Source organism: Marmota flaviventris, chromosome 1, assembly GCF_047511675.1.
Source record: "Marmota flaviventris isolate mMarFla1 chromosome 1, mMarFla1.hap1, whole genome shotgun sequence".
Lineage (NCBI taxonomy): Eukaryota > Metazoa > Chordata > Mammalia > Rodentia > Sciuridae > Marmota > Marmota flaviventris.
In genome coordinates this window covers 94,522,902-94,547,660 of record NC_092498.1, presented here as the reverse complement: position 1 = coordinate 94,547,660, position 24,759 = coordinate 94,522,902, and the positions used below count along the sequence as shown (strand labels likewise).

Here is a 24,759-nt window from a genome sequence, read left to right as displayed (position 1 = left end):
TCATGACGGGTGGCGGGGCATCAGCTCTGCTCGGGGAGGCTGGCTTTCTGCAGAAACTGTCTGCCTTCTTCCTCAAGAGGGGGCAACCTCTCTCTGGCATCAGCCAGGGGAAATCTGGCGGGCATATCTGCAAGCATAATGAAATGACTGTGGCCAGCCCTGCACCCTAGTAAACAGGCTTATTTTGCATGACCAGTCACAATTCATTAGGTCAAGAAGAGGCTTCTGAGCCACCCCAAGGGGAGAGGCTCTTTAGCTGTTCCCAGTCTGGCCATGTGTTCCTTACATGTGCCAGAGTATATATCAATGGGCATTGACTTCTGTGTCACTACTGCCCCAAGTATAACTATCGCGTTCCTGGACTGGTGTTCACATTTTCCCTCTGTTGCTGTGCACTCCCAGTCTCTCACCCTTCTGTCTGAGTGTCTGGGTTGAGCTCATCAGTGTTGGGGGTGGGTTGAATGCCCAGTCACTGGGGTAGGCAGGAAAATCCAGGTGGCGCTGACATGGCACCACATATACCTGGGTTAAAAAATATTAGATCTCTTCAGCTAAGCCTGTTAAGCTTTAGTTGTGAGGAACCTATGAGATTTTTCCCAAACCACTAGCACTCTTTGGTCCCCAGAATGCCAATACTAACTCTTCCCTACCCTAAATTTCCAGGAAAAAAAGAGTAGACAAATCAAATGGCACTGTATTTTTTTTTTTTTTTTTTTTTTTTTAGTACCAGGGATTTAACCGGCACTTAACTATTGAGCTACATCCCCAGCCCTTTTTTGGGGGGGCGGGGTTAGGGGGTATGAGGGATTGAACTGAGGGACACTCAACTAGCCACATCCCCAACCCTATTTTGCATTTTATTTAGAAACAGAGTCACATTTAGTTGCTTAACACCTTGCTTTTTGCTGAGGGTCTCACTGAGTTTTTTAACACTTGGCTTTGAACTTGCAATTCTCCTGCCTTAGCCTCCCAAGCCACTGGGATTACAGGCACGCACCACCACACCTGGAAGCACTATGAATTTTTCAGAGACAGAAACCAGAAGCATTTTTTATGCATATGACATGGGGGACCTGAATTAAGAATTGGTTGCTATTTGACATGCATGGCAAAGGATTTAACTGACAGTGCACACAGTAAATTACACAACTCTAGAGGGCAGAACACAGATATCCGGAGAATGCTCCATTTGCGATACCAGGGCTTCCATTTTTATTTCACTTAGCAATTAGTAATTTTGATTATGCTTGCTTAACTTGGAGGGTGCCCTTTCATAAGTGGTACAAATTAGCTCAGATTCTTTGTGTATAATCAAGGTTGTGTCTCTAATCAAAAAAAAATAATCATTAAATAGGGAGTTTGGGAGATTTTGCTCTATCTTAACTCATCCTACCTTTATGTGGCTGGAGAGCTCAGTATAATTGCTTTGTGCCAAAGTGTTTTTTTGTCAGCAGAACAAAAAGAGAGAGAGAGAGAGAGAGAGAGAGAGAGAGAGAGAGAGTGGCAAGGCAAAAGTTAGTAGGCAGTGTATGTGACCACACCAATGACACAAGACAGGTATAATAGACATCCAACTCGTTTCTCATTTCAGCCTTGCCTTTGCACTCCAGCTACACAGTGAATACAAAACCTGGTTACTCTGGCTGGGTTCTCTCCATCCAAATCAACCTACAAGGCAGCCCATATCCCCTTTGTAAGCGGAGGTCTTTCTAGCACTGCTTCCATACATACATGAATCAAGCCAAAGCCCCTGCCCAGCCTTATGCCCCCAGGAGGTAAGCAACCTACTTTCAAATCCTTGCAGTTGCTTGTAACACAGGCTGGGGAGATTTTTATTCCAAAAGTAATATAAGCTTTTTTTACAGCAATGAAAAGCATGGATTTAGCATTCATTTCTACATGCTGAGGTTTTGTAAAAATCAGACAAGTTTCTTTCTTTCCTTAGGAAAGTCCAAGAAACCCATTACATTGTGTGGAATTACATACAACATCCACAGAGAGAACCCTACTGTCTAAATGAGGCTATAGATTTGTAATTTACTTCTGATTTCCACCTTGAAAATACCTGTTTTGTGTCATCGGTGCAGTCACATACACTGCCTACTAACTTTTGTCTTGCCACTCTCTTAAGTGCTTTGATCTTAGGCCTATCCTTCTTATAACTACTTCCAGCACCTTCTTTTCCTACTTTACTAAATTTTATGAAATAAGAAGAGAAAAATATAATTTGAAAATTAGAATATCTTCTGTAGAGCACAGCACCACCACTGCTGTACAAAGACAGACAGTGGTATAAAATGAATGATTGGCAAATAGAGTTGCAGGGATATAGCATCTAACAAGACAAGCACTAAAGTTCAAATTCAGTATAGAAACTAAAAGAATGAAAAAGAAGATATAACATGAAGCCAGGTATGGTGGTGCAGGCCCATAATCCTAGCTGAGGATACTGAGGCAGGAAGATTGTTATTCAAAGCTAGCCTCAGCAACTTAGCAAGGCCCTAAGAAATTTAACAAGGCCCTTTCTCTAAATAAAATATAAACAAGAGCTGTGGATGCGGCTCAGTGGTTTAGTGCTCCTGGGTTCAACCTCTAGTACCAAAAAAAAAAAAAAAAAAATACAGTGTAGATACATAATATAACTTCATTTCTCAGTGAGGTTCTGTTTTTCTAATTGTGATACATGTGTGCCAAGTTTTCAAGACCAAGTTTCAGAACTTGAAGTGTCAAACAAATCATAAGCCATGCTAGACCCCTTTGGTTTTGTTAACTAGTCTTAACTAGTCTAAGTCAGGATAGGTGAGTCTATGTTACAGAAACAAATATCCCCTAAAATCTTAGTAACATAAAGCAACATTTATTTTACCCTTGCACATGTCCATCAGGTATTATGAAAGAACTCTGCTCCAGGACTCAGATTGGTAAGGCAGCTATCTACAACATTGCCCATAGCTGTGGCAAAGAAAAAGACCATTTTAGAGGCTCTCACACCACCAAACTGCTCACAACTCATTGGCCAGAACTGATCACATGATATACCCACCCACAAAGGTGTTAGGGGGTACAATTTGATTATGTGCCAAAAAGATGGAAAGCCAGAAACATTTTTCAAAAAATAGAAAATAGAACAAATAACCATATTATGGGTGTGTGTGTTATCTTGTATTTGCATGCATTGCTCCTTAAAATCAACTAAGACATTTTTTGTTTCTTCCACCAACAGGCAGACTGACCCAGTTCCAAAAATGACCACTCCTGAGAAGTTGTACTCCAATGTCATGCAGACTCTGAAGTATCTAAATTCCCACCTGCCCAATGGCAGCCATGTCATTTTATATGGCTTGCCAGATGGCACATTTCTCTGGGATAATTTGCACAACAGATATCATCCTCTCGGTATTGATTTGAAAATACTTTTTACTCTTCAACAATGTCAATGTATACATGGTTCGATGTACATATGATCAAAACCTTATAGGAAGATGCCTAAAATGCTAGTACAGAATGTGAGTTGGAACGGATGAAGGAGGCGAGCCCTCCTGTGCAGCATCTGAGAGTCACTATCCAAAGGTGGGCAGAGTTAGATTCAAAACCAGAAAGGGCAGAAGCAGTTCATGAAGAATTAGGAAAATTTGAAAGATAACAGTTTAAATCAGGAAACTCTTTTGACAGAGACAAAATGTAGGATGAACTGAAGAAGTTCAAACAGGAGACAGAAAGTCCTGAGTCAGAGAGGGATTTTTCCCAACTTCAGAGTGGGTGCCTTCATGTGGCCAGTTTTCTAGAACTCTGTAGAACACAGACCTCTGGGCTGCTAACTCCCTATATCTACATCTCTCTTGCAGACTCGGAAAGACTTTAAAGTCCCTAGAAACTTCTAATGTAGCTTTACCACTCCAGATACTGTACAGACAATATAAAAGTGGTATCATTCACATTAGAAAGAGCTGACATGCTGATCCTTAAAACAACCCTGTGAAGTAGATGTTTTCACTAATGAATTCCATTTTATAGATGGAACAGTTAAGGCTCGGAGAGGTTAGGTAGCTCACCAAATGTTGCATAGCACATTGTGTACTAACCTGGGTGTTTCAGGGCTCTGCTTTCTATATTTCTGGGGAGAATGCCCTTTCAAAAACTTTATTTTGTGCCCTTATGTGCCAGGACACAGTTCTAGGTACTGAGCAACCAGCAATGAACACAATAGTTCTAAATTCCTGCCTACATAAAATTTATATTCCAGAGGGGAAAAGACTACAAAAGCATGTTAAATAGTGATAAGCACCGAAGGAGGAAAATTAAACAGGGAAGAGGGCTGGGGAGTGGTGGCCTCAATCCTCTCTGATGAGCATCTACAAGGAGAGGGCTGGGTTCCCTCCTCTCAGCCCTGAATTGATAGCACCTGGGTCCAGCAATAGTGAGAAAGGGGCTGTCCTTCCCCATATTAACCTTCCTGCCTCCAAGACCAACCCAAGCTAAATTGTGCTGGAGATCTAAGCACTTTCTTCATGAGTCAGAGGAGCAACTGAGAGGGGGAAACCTGCAACACATTCTTTAGTAATTTACTGAGAGAGCAAGGTGGAGAGCGAGATTTCACACTTGAGGCCATCAAGAGCTTGCCCTTGCGTATATGGTTTTGGATTATTTCCATTTTCCCTTGTCCTCCCACAGCTCCTGGTTAAGCCACCCACACCTCCTCTCCTCCTCTCCCAGGAAATTCTACCCCTGCTCCCATGAGAAAAGAGCAGGTGTCCTTTAGCCAGCTCTCAAAGGGCTCTTGAGTCTTCACTGGGGGAAAATGGTACCTCTCTGCGTTCTGACTCCCTGTCACTGAGGATGAAGTCACTTTCCTTTTGACATCCTGAAGTGCATCACACACGCTATTATCCAAGCAGAACACCTTCCCGCTTCCCCTAAGGAAAGCAGAGTCTGCCTGTTCACACAATTTTGACCTCGCACCTTAGAAACAACAGTGTGAACACACCCAGGAGAATTTTGTCCCACTTTGAGCTGCCTTGAAGGCCTTAAGGACAATCACGCAGGCTAAGAACATCTCTGAGCCAACAGATATGAAAATCGCAGTCTCTCCAGCAGATTCCATTAATGCTAAGAAATGCTTGGAGAAGGGAAGTTAGGGGCAGGGGAAGTGTGTTCCCAATTTACTTCATCACATCAGAAGGGAACTGACTTTGGGTTTTCTGATTTCAAATCCCATTCTCTTTCCAAAAACTTCTGGTCAGATAACCTCCATAATTATTTATTTGTTTGTTTATTTATTTATTTGGGGACCAGAGATTGAACTCAGGAGCCCTCAACCACTGAGCCACATCCCCAGCCCTATTTTGTATTTTATTTAGAAACAGGGTCTCACTGAGTTACTTAGCACCTCACTTTGGCTGAGGCTGGCTTTGAACTCAACGATCCTCCTGCCTCAGCCTCCCGAACTGCTGGGATTAAAGTCCTGTACCACCATCCCCGGCCTCCATAAATTCTTTCAGATACTCCATGATTTACATAATCTAACAACAGTAAATAATAATGACTCCCTACAATTTGGAAAGGAGTGATGGAAGAAAAAATAATGATTGGGAGACTCATCATTTACCTTTGCAGATTCTCTAAACTAGAAGTTCTCGACCAGAAACAGTCCCCCCAGCCCCACCTGTTGTCACAATGGAGGATTGAGGGAAGATTGCTAGTAGCATCTAAGATGTAGACTTCAGGGATGTTGCTGAACATCCTGAAATATACAAGACAGCCCCCCACAACCAAGAATGTCAGTAGCACCAACAGTGAGAAATTTTAGCCTCTTTCTGGCCACTAGTCATGAGTGGCATCTCACCACACAAAAGAGGAATAAGGAAAAGGTGAAACAAGTGTTTTCTATATAAACCCTAGTTTTGAAAAAAAAAATCCAATTAAGGAAAAGGCTGAAATCATCTACAATTTGTTTAATATGTTTAAGTAATTATTCACATCCCAAATTATCCCTGCTGCCTGGTTGCCTTGGGAAATAAGTTATAAATTTCTCGAAGAAGCATCAGGGTCCTTCCTAGAAAGACTGGGGAGGTAGGTGAGATTCTTGCAGCCTTCCCAGTCCTCCTTTGGCAGGGCTCACAACTCACATAAGATGAGAGCCTTGAAGGAAGGACTGTGACCCAGCTGTCCCTTTCTGCTACTCTCACTTCAAACTCAAACCTCTGTATCTCCATTCCCGCTGGACATGAGCCAGCCTTGAAGCAGGGTTAAAGCGGAACCAGCCTCCAGCTTTGGTCACTCTCCACAGCTGAGCAGTTCGCATCCTAATCAAGAGCCAAACACTGGAGTCCAACTCCTGGGGCACTGTGCCAAGACTTGTGCACAGCAAAAAACAATGGTTGGGGGTGGGGTTCTAATCATTTCTATATCTGAGCCTAGAAGCATAGTGATGGGTCTCTGGGTTTGACCTTAACCACCTCTTAAGGATTAGGAGAGTTTAGACAGCAGAGGGGTAGGGACAAAACTCCTGATCAATGACACATTCTCTACTTCCTCCCTTCCCCCTGGACAGGTCAGGCAGAACACAGACTGAGCATTCTGCAAAGGTTAAATGCCACAGCATTGAGTAGCATGGGATGGAGGCTCAGATCAAGAGTGGGTTCCCATCTTCCTCCTGACAGGAAGGAGGGAGTGATGGACCCCTCCTAGTTTCTCTCCTTTCCAGCCATGTTTGGGGTCACTGCCAGTTAATGACTAGCTGCCAAGAGCTGGGACAACCCCACTATCTCCACCAATAATTGAAATTCCTGGGGAGAACTCCTCATTGTCTTTGTGAGGAGTTACCAGACAACAAGTCACATATTAGGATTCTGCTTGCATAGAGCTTTTAAGAAAATTCAAGCTTGACCAGTCTTAAGTCCTCTCAGCTATGGTATAAGAGGAAGATAATCATTCTAGAAATATGTCTGAAGTACATGACAAAAAGATGACATAAGATGGAGTCCTTGACCTCAAATGAGTGAGAAAAGACAGCTCCGCTGGGGAGAGAGCGTATACATCCCGACAGTGACAAGCACCAGTGCCAAGGTCAGCAGTACAAGCTATCGACATTCTAGAAGTTGTTCAGAAGGTTCAAGTGTGACTGAGATTCAGAGTCTGCTGTTTACCAAGAAATCTGCACGTGAGCCTTCCCCAAAGGGCCTCTGCCATAAATCAGCAAGTCAATCTTGCCCCCATTACTCCTCAACTTGAAACCAATGTCTTTTAAAATTCCTTGTAGTTTATATTACATTACCAGCTTTCTCCCAGTCTGAATTAATGTAGTTTAATACATTTAGATGGTATTTCATGGAGGTATGACTGATCTTCACTGGTACCAAGCTTTTATAGTATCTAAGATTTCAATTATGTTCCCAGCATTAAACGAATATCAGATTCTGTCCTCAAGAACTTACAAATTACTGAGACACAAACTGCTCCTTCTAGCCAGCCAGAGTAGAACACTTCTTTTAATCTTCAAAGAGAACATATGGCAGCCATTGGGCCAGTTCACTGATCCCTAACACATGTACATTTGCAAGCGCGCGCGCGCACACACACGAATAATTCCTGGACAGTGTGACAGTCCCTCTAATCTTGCCCCTATTTCTGAGCATTCTTGATCAACTTTCTTAACTGGATTGACTATCTGATGAGGGAGTCACGGACAGAACCTCTTTCCATGTACAATATATCATGGTCTCATCCCAAGGTACCTGGGACCTTGGGATATAGGAGTAGGACAGCAGGGACAGGTGAGTAAGATAGGTTGGAGCCAGGCTGTGACCGGGCTGTGAACAGGATTAATCCCCAAGGAGCATTCAGTGGTTTGATCTCCAGTGTCCTCAGAACAGGACAAACTCCAGTCCCTCTGGATGTCAAAGCTATCACACTTAACGGAGCAGGTAGGGAGGATCCAGGATCATTACTTGTGGTTAGGCATGAGATGCCACCTCCTTTAAGTATGGAGACACCTCAGCCACTGAGCAAAGAGACGCAGGCCATCCCTTACAGCCAGGAATACATCAGGACCCAGCAAGGTGTCAGAGCCTTAGCAAAGCCACTTACGGTTCATCAGGAGGCCCCAGTCCCAAGATGGCAGAAGGTACCCAAGCAAAGGCCAGTCAGAAACAAGGCTGCTGCTCAGAGGCAGTCACCCCAGGGGAAAAGTCATTGAGATGTGCAGAGGGCCAGGGCGGGGAGTGGAAGCTGCAGGCCTCAGTCACTTCAGGGAGGCTGCCCTGGGCTGAGACAGGCCAGGATACAGAGGAAGGGACAAGTTGCAAAAATCCAAAAGGGGCAAGGAAAGGAGAGGGCAAAGAAGCCTCAGTGGGTGGAAGCAGGGACTTGGGGAAAGATAGGAGCTCCAGGCTCCATGTTGGGCCAATGTGATAAAGCTAGTGGCTTGGGAGTCATTTAAATGTGAAGATGCAGAGCTCTGTGCTGAAGAGAGAGCTGGCGGGTCACTGTGACTTTAATAGCAGTCATAAGTCTATGGCTTTCTGGTCCTGAGATTCACTCACCCACACAGAGAATATATTTTTCCTCTATGACAAGCAAGTGGAATTTATCTTTCAGTCTAACTGATCCAAGGTATAAGTGAAAAATAAGGCTGTGTTCCATCACCTTCAATCTTTCTCTTCACTCAGAGATAGGGCCTATTATCTCCTTTGATTTTTTTCAAGAGTGTGAGAAGTGTTAATGGATACAGCATCCGTCATTCACCCCAGAGAACTGGGGAGGAGTGTAGAAAATTTTATGTGTCTGCCACAGCATGAAAGTTGATTGCCTATGGGGATGGGTAAGCTGGAAGGAGGGAGAGAGGGGAGTATTGGAATAGAAATAACCCCCCCCCAAGATTCTGGATCTATGGCTGATGTTCTGAAAAGTTCTGGATGGGCCCCATATGGCACTTTCCCTTCATTCTTATATACCCCTTTAGCCTGCACCCACAGATAAGCATAGAGTATATGTACTAATTAGAGCTCCAATAAGATACCCACCGGGAAAACCTCAATTCAGGGCCATGAAGGGGACAATGTGTGCTGGCCTCCCCCATCCCACCCACATTGGAAGGCCTTCAGTTCATCTTCAGGGCTCTCCATGGTCAGAGCTTCAGATACTCAGAATGTTCTGCCAGACATCCCTGTTTTGTTTGTTTCTCTTTTGGATAGTAGTGTGTCCTCTATGTTGCTGTAGATTTAAACATTCTATTGCCTAAGTATGTGTAAAATGTGCTGATAAACCAGAGTGCTACTTACAAAGAAAAAAAATTTTCTGCCAGGTCTTTAGCTTGGGACACTTGGATCAGACCTGAGTGTTTCGTGAAGTTGGAAAGGAGGAGTTAGTCAGCTACCACCTGGAATGCTCCCTGTGCCCTACAGGAACTTGGCCTTTCATACTATTGCCAGGAGAAACCTTCTGCTCTTCAGAGTGCTTCTGGAGTCTAGATAAGACCAGCCCTCCAGCCCTGTCCCTGCTGAGACCAAGAGCTCTCCATGAGGAGTAAACTCCTCAGAATTCCTTCCCCCAACCTGGAATCTCTAGGGGCTCAGAAAGAAGTAAAGCACAGAAAGTTTTTTTTTTTCTTTTTTGGTACCAGGCATTGAACTCAGAAGCACTTTACCACTGAGCCACATTGCCAGTCCTTTCTTATATTTTATTTAGAGGCAAGTTCTCACTGAGTTACATTAGGGCCTTGCCAAGTTTCTGAGGCTGGCTTTGAACTTTAGAGGCAGTGATAAATGACAAGTCAGGGAAAGTCCCATTGGCAGTGCCACCCTCTACAAGGGACGTCGAGGCACCTATGAATGTCTCTAAGTGTTGCTATGTGTGAGTACACACAACATGTCCAACCTCTCTGTTTTCCAGGCCAGCTAAATAAAGACGTGACTTACGCACAGCTCTACTCCTTCCTGGGCTGCCTCCAGGTGAGCTCACTGACACTTGCTGCAAGGCCACATCACACATTCTCACACACACACACGCACACACACACACACACACATACACACACACACCTGTTACCCACTGCTGCTCCCCTTTAATCAAAGTGGTGTTTTGCTGCTCTCAGGTCAGCCCCTGCAGTGGCTGGTTGACTTCCAACAAGACGCTCCGGACTCTCACTTCAGAGGTAGGTAAGACTGGCACAGTCTTTTGGGACCATCTTGGATCATTCTGTCCCTCTTGTTTGCTGCAGTTTTCACTAGGGGTGGATCTGGAAGCATGATGGTCATCAAGAGTGTGAGAAGTGTTAATATGAAATATTATGAAAAGCCAATGATGAATAATAAAAGCAAATTGCCAGAGGGCTGGAGGCACCAAGAGACAGGGGTGGCCTATCTCTCTCTGCCTCTCTCTGGGTCTGGATCTCTCACTGTGTCTCTCAGTATCATTCCCCTATGCACATGTGCATACACACACACACACACACACACACACACACACACACACACACACAGCATGCCCCATATATAGTCATAGAAGTGGAAAGCTGAGCAAGGTTAGGCCTCTGTATCCCTGGAGTTCTCTTGAGGTCAACGAGGAGCCTCCTGATGTCTCTGAGGGAACCCATTGTTCAAGTAAAATGGTTTGAACTACTTTCGTGGATGGTGAACTATTTATTGAATCTTTTTTTAAAAATAAAAATATTTCAATTTTTTAAAATACAAATAACATAAAAATACACAAAGAAAATACACAATAACAAAAATCACCCCAAATTTTACCACCCAAAGTTACTATGTGTATATGTCTTTCATTATCACTTCCATAAATAGAGATTTGGGGTTTTGCCTACACAGTATGAGAATACACATGTTCTTTTCTGCTTTCCAATTTTTATATATTGTTTCTTCACATCATAATAACACAACCATTTAAAAATAGACAGCCTATGAATATACCATGATTTATTGCATCCCTTGGTGTTTGACATATGGGTTGTTTCCAGTTTTTACTATGATAAATAGCATTGCAATGAACAATTATACATATAAAGATGTATGTTGTGAGGACATCTCTACTTCCTTAAGATAAATTCCTATAAAATTTATTGTGTCAAAGGCCATGCCCACATTTATGGATGTGACCCATATCATCAAATCGCTTCTAGAATGATGAAACTAATTAGTATTCTCATCCATCTAGCCCTGGACATTTATGTTCTCAAGGTTTTCATCCCATCTATGCCAGTCCCATGGGGGAAAAGTGTTATCTTATTGCTTTAATTTGCACTGATTTGATTCCTAATGAATGCTAACATTTTTCATATGCTCACTGGTCATTTGCACATGAATAGAATTTAATGTGCAGAGCTGTTCTTTGCTGGTGGCTTGGAGAAAGGAAGGTGGAATGGGGAGGGGAAGATCGATTTCTTTTTTCTGCCTGAATTATCTCATGAAAGTCAAAGTCTAGGTGTCATGGACTTCTCCCTATTTCCCTCCTATTCAGAGAGCCGAACAACTCTCCAATACACTGAAAAAAATTGCGACCAGTGAGAAATTTACGAACTTCAATCTTTTCTACATGGATTTTGCCTTCCAAGAAAGTAAGTTGCTTGGTTTTGGTATTGACAGAAAACAAACACAGCAGCTGCAGTGGAGAGCTTTCCAGGGCACTGAGTTAATAAAGCAGCAGTTTGGGCAGGGTTACTTCCGCCCATTCTTTCACTAGTAGCTCTCCATATTGTAAAAGGATAATGCATGAGACTCTTTCTGAATGGGCTGGGGCTCAGCATTCCTTCATCACTTTATTTTTTTTTTCTTTTTTATTCCTCTTACCACATTTTTTATTGGTGCATTATAGCTGTGCGTAATGGTGGGATGTGTTATTATGTCTTCATACATGCACACAATATAACAATATAATCTGGCCAATAGCACTTCTCAGCACTTCCCCTATTTGTCCCTTTTTTTTAACTGATTCCTCTTTGATTTTCATGAGGTACCGTCCCCCCTCCACTTTTCTTTTCCTTTTTTCTTTCTAGCTTCCACACATGAGAGAAAATGGCCTTCTAAGCTTGCCTTATTTTGCCTAACATAATAGTCTCAAGTTCTATCCATTTTTCTGCAAATGACATAATTTCATTTTTCTTTATGGTAGGTTTAAAACTCCATTGTGTATATATGACACATTTTCTTTATCCTTTCATTCACTGATGAACTGGTTCCATAGTTTGGCTATTGTGAATTGTGCTGCTGTAAACATGGGTATGCATGTATCGCTATAGTAGGCTGACTTCAATTCTTTAGGGTAAATACCAAGGAGTGATATAGCTGGGTCATATGTTGGTTCCATTTCTAGTCTTTTGAGGAACCTCGGTACTGATTTCAGTGGTGGTTGTACTATTTACAGTCCCACCAACAGTGTAAAAGAATTCTTTTTCCTCCACATCCTCTGCAGTATGAATTATTGTTTGTATCTTTGATGACTGCCATCTGACTTTTGCCATCACTTCAGAATTCTGAAAGGAATAGAACCGATCCTTGGAGAGAGCTTTGGACTGGGAGCCTTGGAACTAATGGAATCACCTAACCTGTTCTTACCAATTCAGCAATGTCCTTCTTACCTACAGGCTAATGATGGGTGTACCAGAAGTGAGGGGTAAGACAATACCTCTCACAGTGGGACACAAGATTACTTAGGGACTCAGTTGCAGTGCAGATTCCCAGGCCCCAGTCAGGATGAACCTCAACCTCAACCTAATCAGAATCAGTAAGGGAGGAACCAAAGAGTTTGTGTGGGGGGAAATAAACAACCTACATCCCAACTTTCTAGAAAGAATATCATGTTTCTTTTTGAGTGTTCTGTCCACTAGTGAGAGGCCCCACAAAAACAGGCATGATTATTAGAGCTATGGATTTATCCTTTACATCTTGACTCTGAAAAAAGTATTATTTATTGATTGTAATCCTTCCAGATTCATTTTTATTGCTAAGCAATTTTTATACAAGAGAAAGCCCCCTGTTGATTGACTGCCAGCTGAGGTGATGCTAATGAAAAGCTTTACAGTGTATGCAAAGGATGGAAGATTTCTGATCCAGAGTTTATCGTCTCTATCCCCCACCACCAGCCCCTCCAGCCCAAGCATCTGGGATAGAGCAGATGGCCATCATGAATTATCAAATATTACATTAGTTGACACATTGTGCATTGCAGACCCTAGTACTTCAACTCTGAACATCTTTTCAACAAGACTGATCTCCCTTAACTAGATTTCCTGCCTGCATAATACACATTTCTCTCATGGGGAGAGACATTTTGATAAATAACCTCTCATTAAAATGCAGAGTTAAAGACTGGTTAATGAATTCCTGGTGTAAACAAATGCACCACCAAGTGATCTTTGATCATCACCAACCTTGAATATAGATAAAGTTATTAAAAATATAATATTGTCTAACATTCAAATGGGACTTTTATATTTTCCAGGGTGATCGCTGGCCCTGTCATTTATTATCTCTGAGATGGTAGGCAATTCTCTGAACAACTCTAACTGCCCCTTTCTAGACCTGGAAGTGGGGATGCCGTATCTACCTAACAATCTTTGTGATAATTATATGAAATGTGTCATGCTCATAAATGCTATGCTTGCTACATAACCTGTTCCCATAACCATAGTCATGCCTTTACCACTCCATGTGTGGTTTGGGAAGAGCAAAATGAATGCCACCTGGGAGCCAATTGTGAAGGCAGGCTTCACTCCAGATCTTCCTAATCACAATCTTCAGGTCATCTATATCTTACCCCAAGATTAAGAGCTTGGTCATTCAATCATCAGATTTTTTTTTAACTGTGTCTTCTCTGTGCCAAGAGCTGTGTAGATGCTTGGAATATCATTGTCAACCAAACAGAATTATCTCCAAGAGAATATAGAGGGAAGAAAGAGCTTTATCTGTGACACAGCATTCCAGTGGTGAACTAGAAAGCTTGGAAACAAAGCCTTGCCAGCTCTTTCCTGTCTTCATGGCAACAATAAATGCAGAACAAAAATAGATATCTCAGTTAAACTGAACTGAATATTCTTCATCAACATGATTGCAATTTCCCAGGTATTTCTCCGTGCTTAAAAATTCCCATCCACAGTTCAAGGAATTTCTTATTTTGCAATCTCCTGCCATTTGTTAAAAAAAATAACTGAAGATTCGGTTCTGGTACAGGACCTTCTTCATCTTCTCTATGTGAAGTTAGTAGATACCCCACTGGGGAGGATACATGGACAGAATGAATAGGAGAGTGGACACACAGTGCTCTAGACTTGCCTACATAAACTTCTGGTACAGCAGCCCACATGTCTACCTCTGAAAAAGCTAGAATTTTTATCTAGTTTTCAGGAACTGAGGTAATGACTTGACTTAAGCCCAAGTAAGGGCATTTGGAACTTGATATGCTAGCATTTCAAGTGCGGGGATCATCCACTCCGATCCATTTCTGTGGGTAACTTTTCAGTATGAACAGCACATTATTAACCTGGAAATCCACCTCATGTGGGTGTAATGTGCTGTTATAGAAAAGGCCCAGAATTTACATCTGTGTTCTTACCCCAGTTCAGGCAGAGAAGATCTGTACCCTCAAGCAAACTAAACAACCACTCAAATTTTGTTTCTTTTTATGTAAAGTAGCAGTAACTAAACCATAGGGTTTATGTGAGGATGAAGTGAGACCAAAGCTTGTCAAGTCTAAGGACTCAGTGGCTGTTAGCCGGCATCTCCCACTGCCTCCATCATCGGCATTTATAAAGCAGCTCCTGAATTCTCCCAGGTGATACATGTTTATTCTCTTTCAATATCCAGCCTACTTCCCATCACCATTCATGCTGAGAATTCATTGAGTCACTTTGAGGAAGATATGGTAGAAATGTGACTTTTTATCATTGCACTCTCTATCAGAATTAAAAACTCGGTAAAGTCACTTATTAAATATGCAGTCTTAATAGTCCCATGAAAACCCCTCTTCTCATTTCAGTACTATATTTGAGCTGACTATTGCATCACAAATATACTCATTTCTCATGACACCGAAATTCCCAATTTCACATCCTGGTGACCGAGCGAATTGCTGTTGAGGACCCCTGTCACTTGAGGGTAGGCATAAGACCTATTTGTTCTTCACTCTGACAGCCTCGGTCCAGCACTGAAAAGATGATTGCTCATCTCCAAAGATTCTTTTTTATCTTTTTCTGACTCCTTTTCTAACGGGTTGTGAACTAAGCATAGGAAGCAACTTTTTCTGCCTTCAGGAAATGCCAACTTGAACAGGTGATGTCCTTTTTCTTTGTATCGCACCTCTCCAGAAAGGGAAAGGAAATGCCAGCTGGCTGATAGGGCCATTTTTACACCAACACTTTAAATATACCTCCAGCTGCCCTCAGCTTCCAAGACAACTCAATCCGAGTAAATCTTGTCTTTGGTTTCCCACTCTCCTGGATACTTCTGTAAAACCAGCCAGTGACTCCGTGTGCTAACCAGTTCCTTAAAATGCCTGCTCGTGTTGCTGTTCATCAGAGCCCCCAAGTGCCTTGTGAGCCTTCCTCCACCGTCTCCATCACATCTTTGAAAAGCTGGTCATTAGCAGACTTCCTCTGACTTTACAGATAAAGACATATCATGCACCAAATCCCAACAGATGGTCCATGATCTTTCCATTTTAATTCATATCTTCTGAAGAATGATTAGCAATTCATTTACCTATTTTGAATGATGGTTCTAGATAGGAAGGAAACTGACCAACTTACTATGTTATTCTTGATTGAATGGCCCTCCTGCTCTGAAATCAATCTGAAAAGAAATAAAGACCACTGTCTGCTATTGCATTTCTCCTGATAAAGTAGAATTTCATCCTGAGATTTTTTTTTTTTTTGGTAAAGTATCATTCTGCCTAGGAATACTCAAAGTACAAATAAAACCTTATACTTGTGACTGTGAGTTTCTAAGACTACCTTTAAATTTTATAGTCCTGACGTCTGTTCCTATGTGGTGACCAATACTGCCTTCACAGACACAGAGAAAATGATATTTTCCACTGTGAATGGACTTATTATAGCCTTGGTAACCTCATGGCATTTTCTTTCAATACTCATTGTATTATTTTATATGGCAAGTTAGATTTTCTGAAGACTAGACTCCCTCATAGTGGCTACTGATATAGAGGAGAGAGATTTAGAGTCAGGAATAAGATTCCTGGTAAGGAAGAATGGGCTATCATTGATATTCAAGTTTGGTGATACTAAAAAGCAGCCCTCTCCCACTGACCCCACCTAAGGTATACATACATCTGCTCCCTGGCAAAACTTAGCAAGTAAATATCCTTTCCCTTCTCTTTATGCTTTTATTCCTGAGTTTTTCTTTCATTACTTCCACAATTATGGGATTGCTCAAGCTTGCATAGGAAGCAGAAGGTATTGACCATCTCTTCTCATTTTGAAAATCATCACTAATGGTTGAATTATGCTGTTCCTTAGAGATATCTATCAACACCTCTCCCTTTCTCTGAGGACCATAGTTTTTAGTTTGGCAGTTAGTAAAACACATAAAATTCAAATAGGGACGCTTCAAAATTCAAATTTGGAAAACTCAAAATGGAAAAAAAAAAAAAAAGCTTAGAATAAACTAATCACATTGCCAAAACTGAATCACACTGGAGAAAACTCGTGTATAAGCAAGTCTGACCTTTTTTCATACCAGGCTCCAAGTAAACCTCCCTCTCATGGAATACAACCTGAGCTTAAGCTGTGTTTCCTTCACAGGCCCAAATCTGCTTTTCACTCTGGAGTTTCTAAGTCTCTTGATCACTATAATTCTTTTCTGAATTTTGACAGGTTGCAATTGAACTTGTCACTCAACCTTCTCTATAAACACAGAGAGTCAAAAAGTCTTATGTGACACTTCCCACTCCACTGGGCCATAGGACACTAAGTGGACCTGATCTGCTCCATGACTGGCTGTATATATATTTAACACAAGATGCCTCTGCCTGGGTCTTCTCCATCTAGTGCTTTGCAATTCTTCAGCTGGTTCTATCTGAGGTCTTGATGGGGCTGAGTTCCCACTGGCTGATCTTGTTAACACAGCTGTTCATCAGAGCCCCCTGATGAACAGCATCAGGGGGCTCTATCTTAGGCCACTGTAATAAAGGGCCATACACTGAATGGCTTATAAACAACAGAGCTCTATTTCTCACACTTCTGGAGGTGGAAAGCACAATATCAAGATGCCATGCGGTTGGGCTCTGGTGACAGTGCTCTTCTAGGTTGCAGGCTGCCAACTCCTCCTTGTATCCTCACATGGCAGGAAGGGTCCCCATTCATGATAGCTCCACTCTCATGGCCTAATTACATCCCAAAGGCCACTTCCTAATCATAGAGGAGGTGGACAGCAAGGATTTCAATATAGGAATTTGGGAAGGACACAAACATTCAGGCCATTCCACATCATGTTGGAATTTTCTTTTATTCATTCTTCTGATAACATCTATATGGCATAATAAAAAATATCAGAAATAAAGAAGGATGCAAGAAAGGGATAAAGATCTCATTGACAACTTGGGGGAAGTAGAAAGGAATACAGGCACATGGAAGCAATGTTACCTCTGAAGTCTGAGGGGTGGAGAGGACGACATCTGACCTGGATAGGGCCTGTCCCCATCCTTGTTGATTTTTGTGGGACTGCAAGGAGAGAGGAGGAGACAAATACCATGAGATCACGAACGACATCAATGGGGCTACAGAGAATTGACTTTGGCTCCATATTTGCAAAATCCCTTCTAAATGCCTGGCTCTCCTTTAAGGGAAGCCTGTTGGACATTTAGCATGGAGGTGGCTCCAATGAAGAATCAACATAAAGTTAGAAAATAAAAAAGCAGGAGCCAGACATGGTGGCACTTGCCTATAATCCTAGAGATTTGGGAGGCTGAGGCAGGAGGATTGTGAGTTCAAAGCCAGCCTAGCAACTTAGCGAGGCCTTAAGCAACTTAGTGAGATCCTGTCTCAACAAAGTAAAATGGACTAGGATGTGGCTCAGTGGTAAAGTGCCCCTGGGTTCAATCCCCAGTACCAAAAATAAAAAATAAAAACCTAGAAAAGCAAGACCCAATAGATGAGGAGGAAACTGGTCTATCTTCTGCCAGGCAAGAGAAAGAACAAAGAGTTTAAAATGAGCATAAGTTAATGTCATGGCATATGAGTCAGTCAGAGCCAGGAATGGGCTAGAACAGGGTCACAGAGCATACAAAGCCAGCATTATGACCAGGGAGGGCAATCTGGGATCCACACATGAGTTTTGAAATGCAAGATACAGAGGAAATGGCAGAGCAGACATAATTGAACCTGAAACAGAAAGTCTGATTTCAAGGTGATGACCCCAAAACAGCAGAACTCTGGCCAGGCAAACTGGAGACTGAGGCAGATAAACTTCCCTGAAACTCTGCTTTTTACAGGATACTATGGCCACAGCAGGAAAGAAATTGTTGAGGGCTGCAAGCTGACCTAGTGGAACAAATGTGTCAAGACAGCTCTGAGCTTCCTATCAGAAGAGCAGATGCATACCATTCCTTGAGAGAGGGGGGCATTTATCAGTGTGAAGCAATTGCTCCCTTGAGGCTCCATATGGAGGACACCTCATGACACAGTGACACAGTAGACAGCTAGCTCAGTTTTGTAAGAAATGCAAAGCCCGCTTACCAAGAGTTGCTTCTTCTATCAACCTCCAATAACACCCAGAAGCATATCATGCAAAAGCTGTTCAGTGGTGGCCATTCTACCAGGAAATAAGTTAACAGGGACTGATGATCCAGTGTACAGGACTCCAAAGCAGTGGCACGAATTTCTTCCTAAACTCTGAGAAGGGCAACATTATCTGCAGCCTCTCCGGGGACAGAGATTGGGTAATAAGTGAGGAAAGCAAGCTGTAGTATCCAGAGTAACTGCAGAAGCAATTGAGTTCTAAGTGATTCAGCCCTGGGAAAGTCTAGCTTCCCTTGTCCAGTCAAAGCCCCGGATAGAATCTCCATCCTTCCCTGGAGTAATAGGGGGAGAAAAAGAGGGACAGACCTCTGCCCTGCATTTTCTGGGGGATGAAGAGAAAAGAACCAGAGGAATCTTAGCTGTGTCTTCTGCCCTCACTGGACACCAGGAAAGCAAGGGCGATGACCAGACAGGAAGCACAAGTCTCTTTGGAGGTTCTCTAGGGATTTGAAATTTCCTTCCGGAGTTCTTACTGGCTTAGTGATGGTACAACACAGTGTTAATTGCACCGTTGCCTTGGAGCAACTGGCATTCTTGGTCTCTCATCCTTGTTGAAGGACGGTTTTATTGCTTTTCATCACTTTGGGGCTCATAATATTTTCTCTGTAGCCATACTCTCTCTAAAAGCAATGTTGAGATAATTTTATGTAATTATATTTCTGACATGCTGTAGGATTGTTCAAGGTGATGGCTTGACACATGGAAGCAGTGTCTGCAAATGGCAGCCTGGGAAAGGAGATGTTCACAAAATGCTAAATTTCCCTCCCTGCACTGCTGTGCTCCTGTCCACTGAAAAATGAGATGGACTTAAACCACTGAATATTTTAGAGTTCCCTTTTTCCCCTGCACTCCCAGCTACACAAATCACATTCATCCAGCAAGCTCACACATTCTCTTTTGGAGTTAGAAGAAGAAAATCACTCCATGGGAAGATCATTTCTGTCCCAAAAGATCCCAGCCTAAGACAACAGCTCAGAGGCTGCCATGGCCTGGGAAGGAGGGGGCAGTCCTGATGACATCTCATTTGGTCCTTGCCCTCGACATTGACCTTTGTGGAAGGGCATCTGTAACCCTCTGGTTGTGTGTCCTGTAGTCATAGAGGAGTGGCGGAGGAGAGGTGGACAGCCCTGGCAGCTCATTGAACCCGTAGATGGATTCCACCCCAACGAGGTAAGCACAGTCAGATCTGGCAGCTATCTGGCTTGGTTATTTTTTTAAATATACTTATTCATGGTTGTGTTCATTTTTCTTCTGTTTTGTTCCAGAAAGGATTTGAGGTAGTGTACATCACAGTGTAAGACAATTCAATCAAAATGAAGTGAAAATCAGGGGCAAAGGAAAATGAGGTAGAAATCATACCCAGGTTCCTGACTTGGTTTCTAGAGTTTGTAGAATCTGTGCAGGGCAAGCCTAAGAAACTGCCAGAGGAGGCTTATGAAACCAGCTTAAGGCTGTGTAGCAGCCAGGACCAAAGGCCTCCATGAGATAGTCATGACCTCCATAAGATAAAACATAAACCAACCACTTATAAAAAAATCAACAAGCGGGGCTGGGGATGTGGCTCAAGGGGTAGCGCGCTCGCCTGGCATGCGCGGGGCGCTGGGTTCGATCCTCAGCACCACATAAAAATAAAACAAAGATATTGTGTCCACCGAAAAATTAAAAAATAAATATATAAAAAAAATCAACAAACATAATGATTCCTGAAAGCAAGAGCTGTCTGAAATTTCTTCCATGGATCCTTCTAGAAAGGACACTGTAGGAGAAGAGGAAATGTCCTTAGCAGGATCCTGCAGTCTGAGCTGTTTCTCATCTCATATTCCAGAGTGTAGCTCTATAAAGCAGCTCCTGTCTGGCCTCTTCACAAAGCAAGGGAGCTGGAGGGCAGGACCCTTCCCTCCTGTCCCCACCCAACCTATTATCCTGGCTTCCATCAGAGAAGCTCCACTTTCATCTGTCAGGTATACTGGACTTGCTCCTGACATTTCTTTATTTTAAAAAAAGAAGAGGAAAAAGTGTGGGAGTACTTGACCGCTGGCAAAATTTTGAAAGCTGTCCTCCGCAGGGGAGACAGGCCATCTGGGGCAGGCAATCCTCCATCTCCATTGTCTTTCTGACCCAGGCTTTGGTAAGTTTGGTGTGGCAATGATATGGCTACAAACCTGAGAGCACTGCTGGAGGTGACCCCCTGGTGCCCTTGGGTTCCATGGTCAGCTAGGCCACAGGGAGTGTTGCTCATCCTCTTGAGATCCTGAATAGAACCACAGCTCTCTGACCCCAGCTCTAGGCTCTACAAGTTCCAGTGGGCAGAGGGTGTACTTCCTAATGGGAGAAAAAACAGTGGAGCCCACAAATAAAATGCAGGGTAAATTTTAAAGTGAATATTAATTGCCCACCTCACTTTTTAAATTTTTTTTAATGTATCTTCGAATATCTAACTTTCCTGTGTATCAAATGGGTGATGATTGGAGGATAATTAGCTGGAAGCGGGTTACATATTAGGGTCTGGCTGCCAAAAAAATAGTGTCTTTCGTTTTAGAATAGTGAATGTGAAGCCCTTCTTCCTGCCAATAATGGGGAAAGATGTAATAGTTCTTTTGAGACAGGGTCTTGCTATGTTACCCAGGCTCTAGAATTCCTCCCTCTGCTTGAGTAGCTGGGACCACAGGCACGTCACCACTACACCTGCTTGAGACAGCAGTTCTCATTATTCTCTGCACACAATAGAATTTGGATTCTATAAGAGAGTGAACATATGAAAAGATAGGTAGGGTGTCAATTAGGAACAAACAGAAAAAAGAAACTGTCAAAGACACCTTTACTTTGTCCCTGGGGCTTATTTGTCTCAACTATCAAATGATCAATCTGTCCCTGGCTCTTAAAATAATATTGGGTTCAAGGTCTGTCAAACTGCGGGTCTAGCTTGTGCTCAAACAGCTTTGCTATACCTGGCTATTCAAAAAGTCAAGGCTGAAGCTGCTTATATGTCATAATCTCAAGTGATTCCTGAAAAACTTGTTTGCATCCTGGTATCCAGTGGTAAAGTGGGCAGCAGAGGTACAGCCACAGTTAAGTGGGCAGGCACAGATGGCCAGGCCCAAACCTGTCGGTTTATCATGCTCTATAGTGAGCTGAAAAGTCCAGATTGGCAGCTTTCCATCCAAAAATATTTAGCACATGCCTCCCCAGGTGTCAAAGCACAGCGAGAATTCACAAGCAAACAAGAAGTCCCTATGATTTAAGATCGGAGTATAAAGTAGACGAACAATGAGGAAACAGACAAATATAATGTGGTAAATGCCTCCAAGCGTGCAAACACAGCATGCCACCAGAGCAGCATGGAAACAGGAAAAGGTATTAGAAAAGGTTGTCCAGAGGAGGTGACAAGAGCAAAGGGAAGAGATGGGCGTGGGCTACAAAAGTGTTTTGAGCAGAGGAAACCGTGTGGGCACAGGCCTGAAATATGAAAGAAACTCTGGGACCATGGAGGAATCTAAAGTGCCTTTGTACAGTCTGGACATGGAGTAGGAGAGTGGGTCTGAGAGGGAAGAAATCAGGAGCCAGACCCTGTAAAATCAGCACAGGGCTTGGCCTTGCTCCTGCAAGTTTTAAGCAAAAACAGACTTGTATTCTTAAAAGATGCCCATAGTAGCCGAGTGAAGAATATTTTGGTGGGATCAAATCAGGGGACTGGGAAAAAAAGGAAGGAAATTTTTTTCTAAGCAAAGAAACAATATTGCAAAAACCCAAGACCCAGATTTGTTGTCTGTGGAAGCTGCAGGATTCTACCTGTCTAAGCATCTACTTTTTTCAGTCTCTGTAAATAAAGTTAAGCATCTGAAGAGTCACTCAAAAGACCTCCAGGCCTAAAATCAGACAACAGGAAACAGAAAGTGTTAAAAGAGCCACAGACATAGATCAAACTCTGTTACCCTGGCACCTCGGGGATCACCTGTCAACATCCCTGACACCTCCTGCCTTGGAAGCTTCGACCAAGCCACACTCCCTGCAAAAACAACCTCCTCTCCTCTCATCACGACGACAGCAGCTCAGACCATCCTCTTCAAACTCCTACTGCAAGCAAGGAAGTTTCCATGAATCAATTCCCTCCTCCCTGTTCAGCCCTGAACCCTGCATGCTACTGGAGACAGACATAGCACATATAATCAATGGATTTGTTTCAAAGAGGTTAACAGCCTCCAGATTTCTATTTGTTTCGACTTGTAAGCCCCTGGGAAACAAGGGCCCTGAGAAGACTTATGGAGCTCCTAAAAAAATAATAAAAGTAAAGATGAAGAAGAAAGAGCATTGGCAATGGTACAGGGCAAGAGGGAATCTGAGCCAGGGAACCACAGAGCAGGGACCATGTCTATTTAATTTGTTTTATGTACCAACTTGCAACCATCATTTTGGTGATGACCCCACCAAGTCAGCACAAGGGGAACTGAGCTGATAGAGAACTGATATTTTTCCTTGAATGTTAATGTTTAGATACATCTTACACCACTGTCATGTTTTCAGTTTTCAGTTTGCGGATTTAAAATCAATCAGGACCAAACATAACCAAGTCCAATAGACTGTGCTCCTGTGAAAATGAGAAGGGCAGAGGAAGACAGCTCTGCCTTCCTGTGGTTAGGGCTTCCCGCAGGTGTTTAAAAGCAGTCTTCTCAAGATAGCCCTGGAGCGTGCTTCCTGTGGGAGAAATACATTCAGAGCAGATTTTATATCTTTGGTCTGGTAGAAGCCCAGAGTTAAATTTAGCAGGAGTTCAACTTAAAAGGTATCAAAAGCCATTTTAAGTTTTTTGGTGAAATCTGTGTAATCTTGCATTTTCTTTTTTTAAAGATTACAGAAAGCTCATTCTTATTTAAGATTTGTTTTTATGATTTTTTTTCATTAAGGGGTTCTATTTTAGTAGCAAAAAAAAAAAAAAGTAATTAGCTTCTGAGGTGGGAGTGAGGAGGACCCTCCCAACACAATCCTATCCAACTCTGATGGCTGCTGGGACGCTGCCCTATCCTGGTGTGTCTCATGAACCTGTGGGGTGTTCCTGACATCAGTGTGTTTTCTTAGAGGACTGGAAAACCTCCCAAAAAAGCACTCCTCATAAGTAGAATATAGTTGATTCAAGAAATGTGCCTTGATTTGAAATTGTTCATTCAAAGACAGGAAAAATTCTGAAAGTGTATGGCAGCTGTTGACAAGGACCCGATCAAGAAAACGTCACCACCTCATGATCCTCCACTCTTCTCCCCATTCCTGGGAGATCAGAGGCTGTGAATAAAAACATTCCACAAAAATCTTACATAAACCAACATGGTGTTAAGTTGTCCTGTTTGGTGCTCCTTCTGTGAGACTTTTAAAGAGTAGCAAAGTGTTCCAAGGGGACCGATGACCACCACATGGTTTTGGCTTCAGAATGGTAGCAGGCAGGTGTGCAGGTGACGCTCCACAGAGGTACCACACCATGTCAGACATGGTGTCCCTGGAGGAGGGGCCCCACCAGGTAGTGGTGCCAGGACACAAGCAGCCACCTTGCCCTGTGGCGAGGTTCTGCAATAACAGGGAGCCAACTGAGTTCACGAAACAGTGTCCTTATTACCCAGGGATTCTGTTCTAACCTCTCTCAGGCAGAGGTGCCTGAGGAAGCCTGAGCTATTGCAGAATCTTCGATTATTCCTATTTTTCTCAGTCTCCATGGCCAAATGGGCCCATCAACTGGACAAACATACTAAATCGAATAAAAGCCACCAATGTTCACATCACAGAACTTAAGATTTAGTACCCAGAAATACATTTTTATGAGTCTTGTAAGAAATAGTGCTCAAACAGTACTGATCCTGGGTGAGGGTGAGGAGCTTTAAAATGCATGTTCCCTACGTCCCCTTCAGATCTCTCCAGTGGGCTCATGGGAGAGCCCAGGGAACATGCTCAGTGATGAAAGGTGTACCCTCAATACCAAAGATATGAAGCGTTGGAAAATAGTGACATGTAGATGTTAG

At 42.8% G+C, this 24,759-nt stretch overlaps 1 protein-coding gene across 2 annotated transcripts in view; it reads left to right on the top strand.

Moving 5' to 3' along the window:
• Positions 1-24,759, top strand: part of Aoah (acyloxyacyl hydrolase) — a 214,424-nt gene that overhangs the window by 185,156 nt on the left and 4,509 nt on the right. For both annotated transcript variants that reach the window (XM_027939630.2, XM_027939631.2), the window contains 5 exons: positions 3,224-3,396; positions 9,889-9,947; positions 10,091-10,150; positions 11,470-11,566; positions 19,851-19,927. In XM_027939630.2, coding sequence (XP_027795431.2) covers positions 3,224-3,396; positions 9,889-9,947; positions 10,091-10,150; positions 11,470-11,566; positions 19,851-19,927 — 466 coding nt within the window. The remainder of the gene's footprint in view (positions 1-3,223; positions 3,397-9,888; positions 9,948-10,090; positions 10,151-11,469; positions 11,567-19,850; positions 19,928-24,759) is intronic.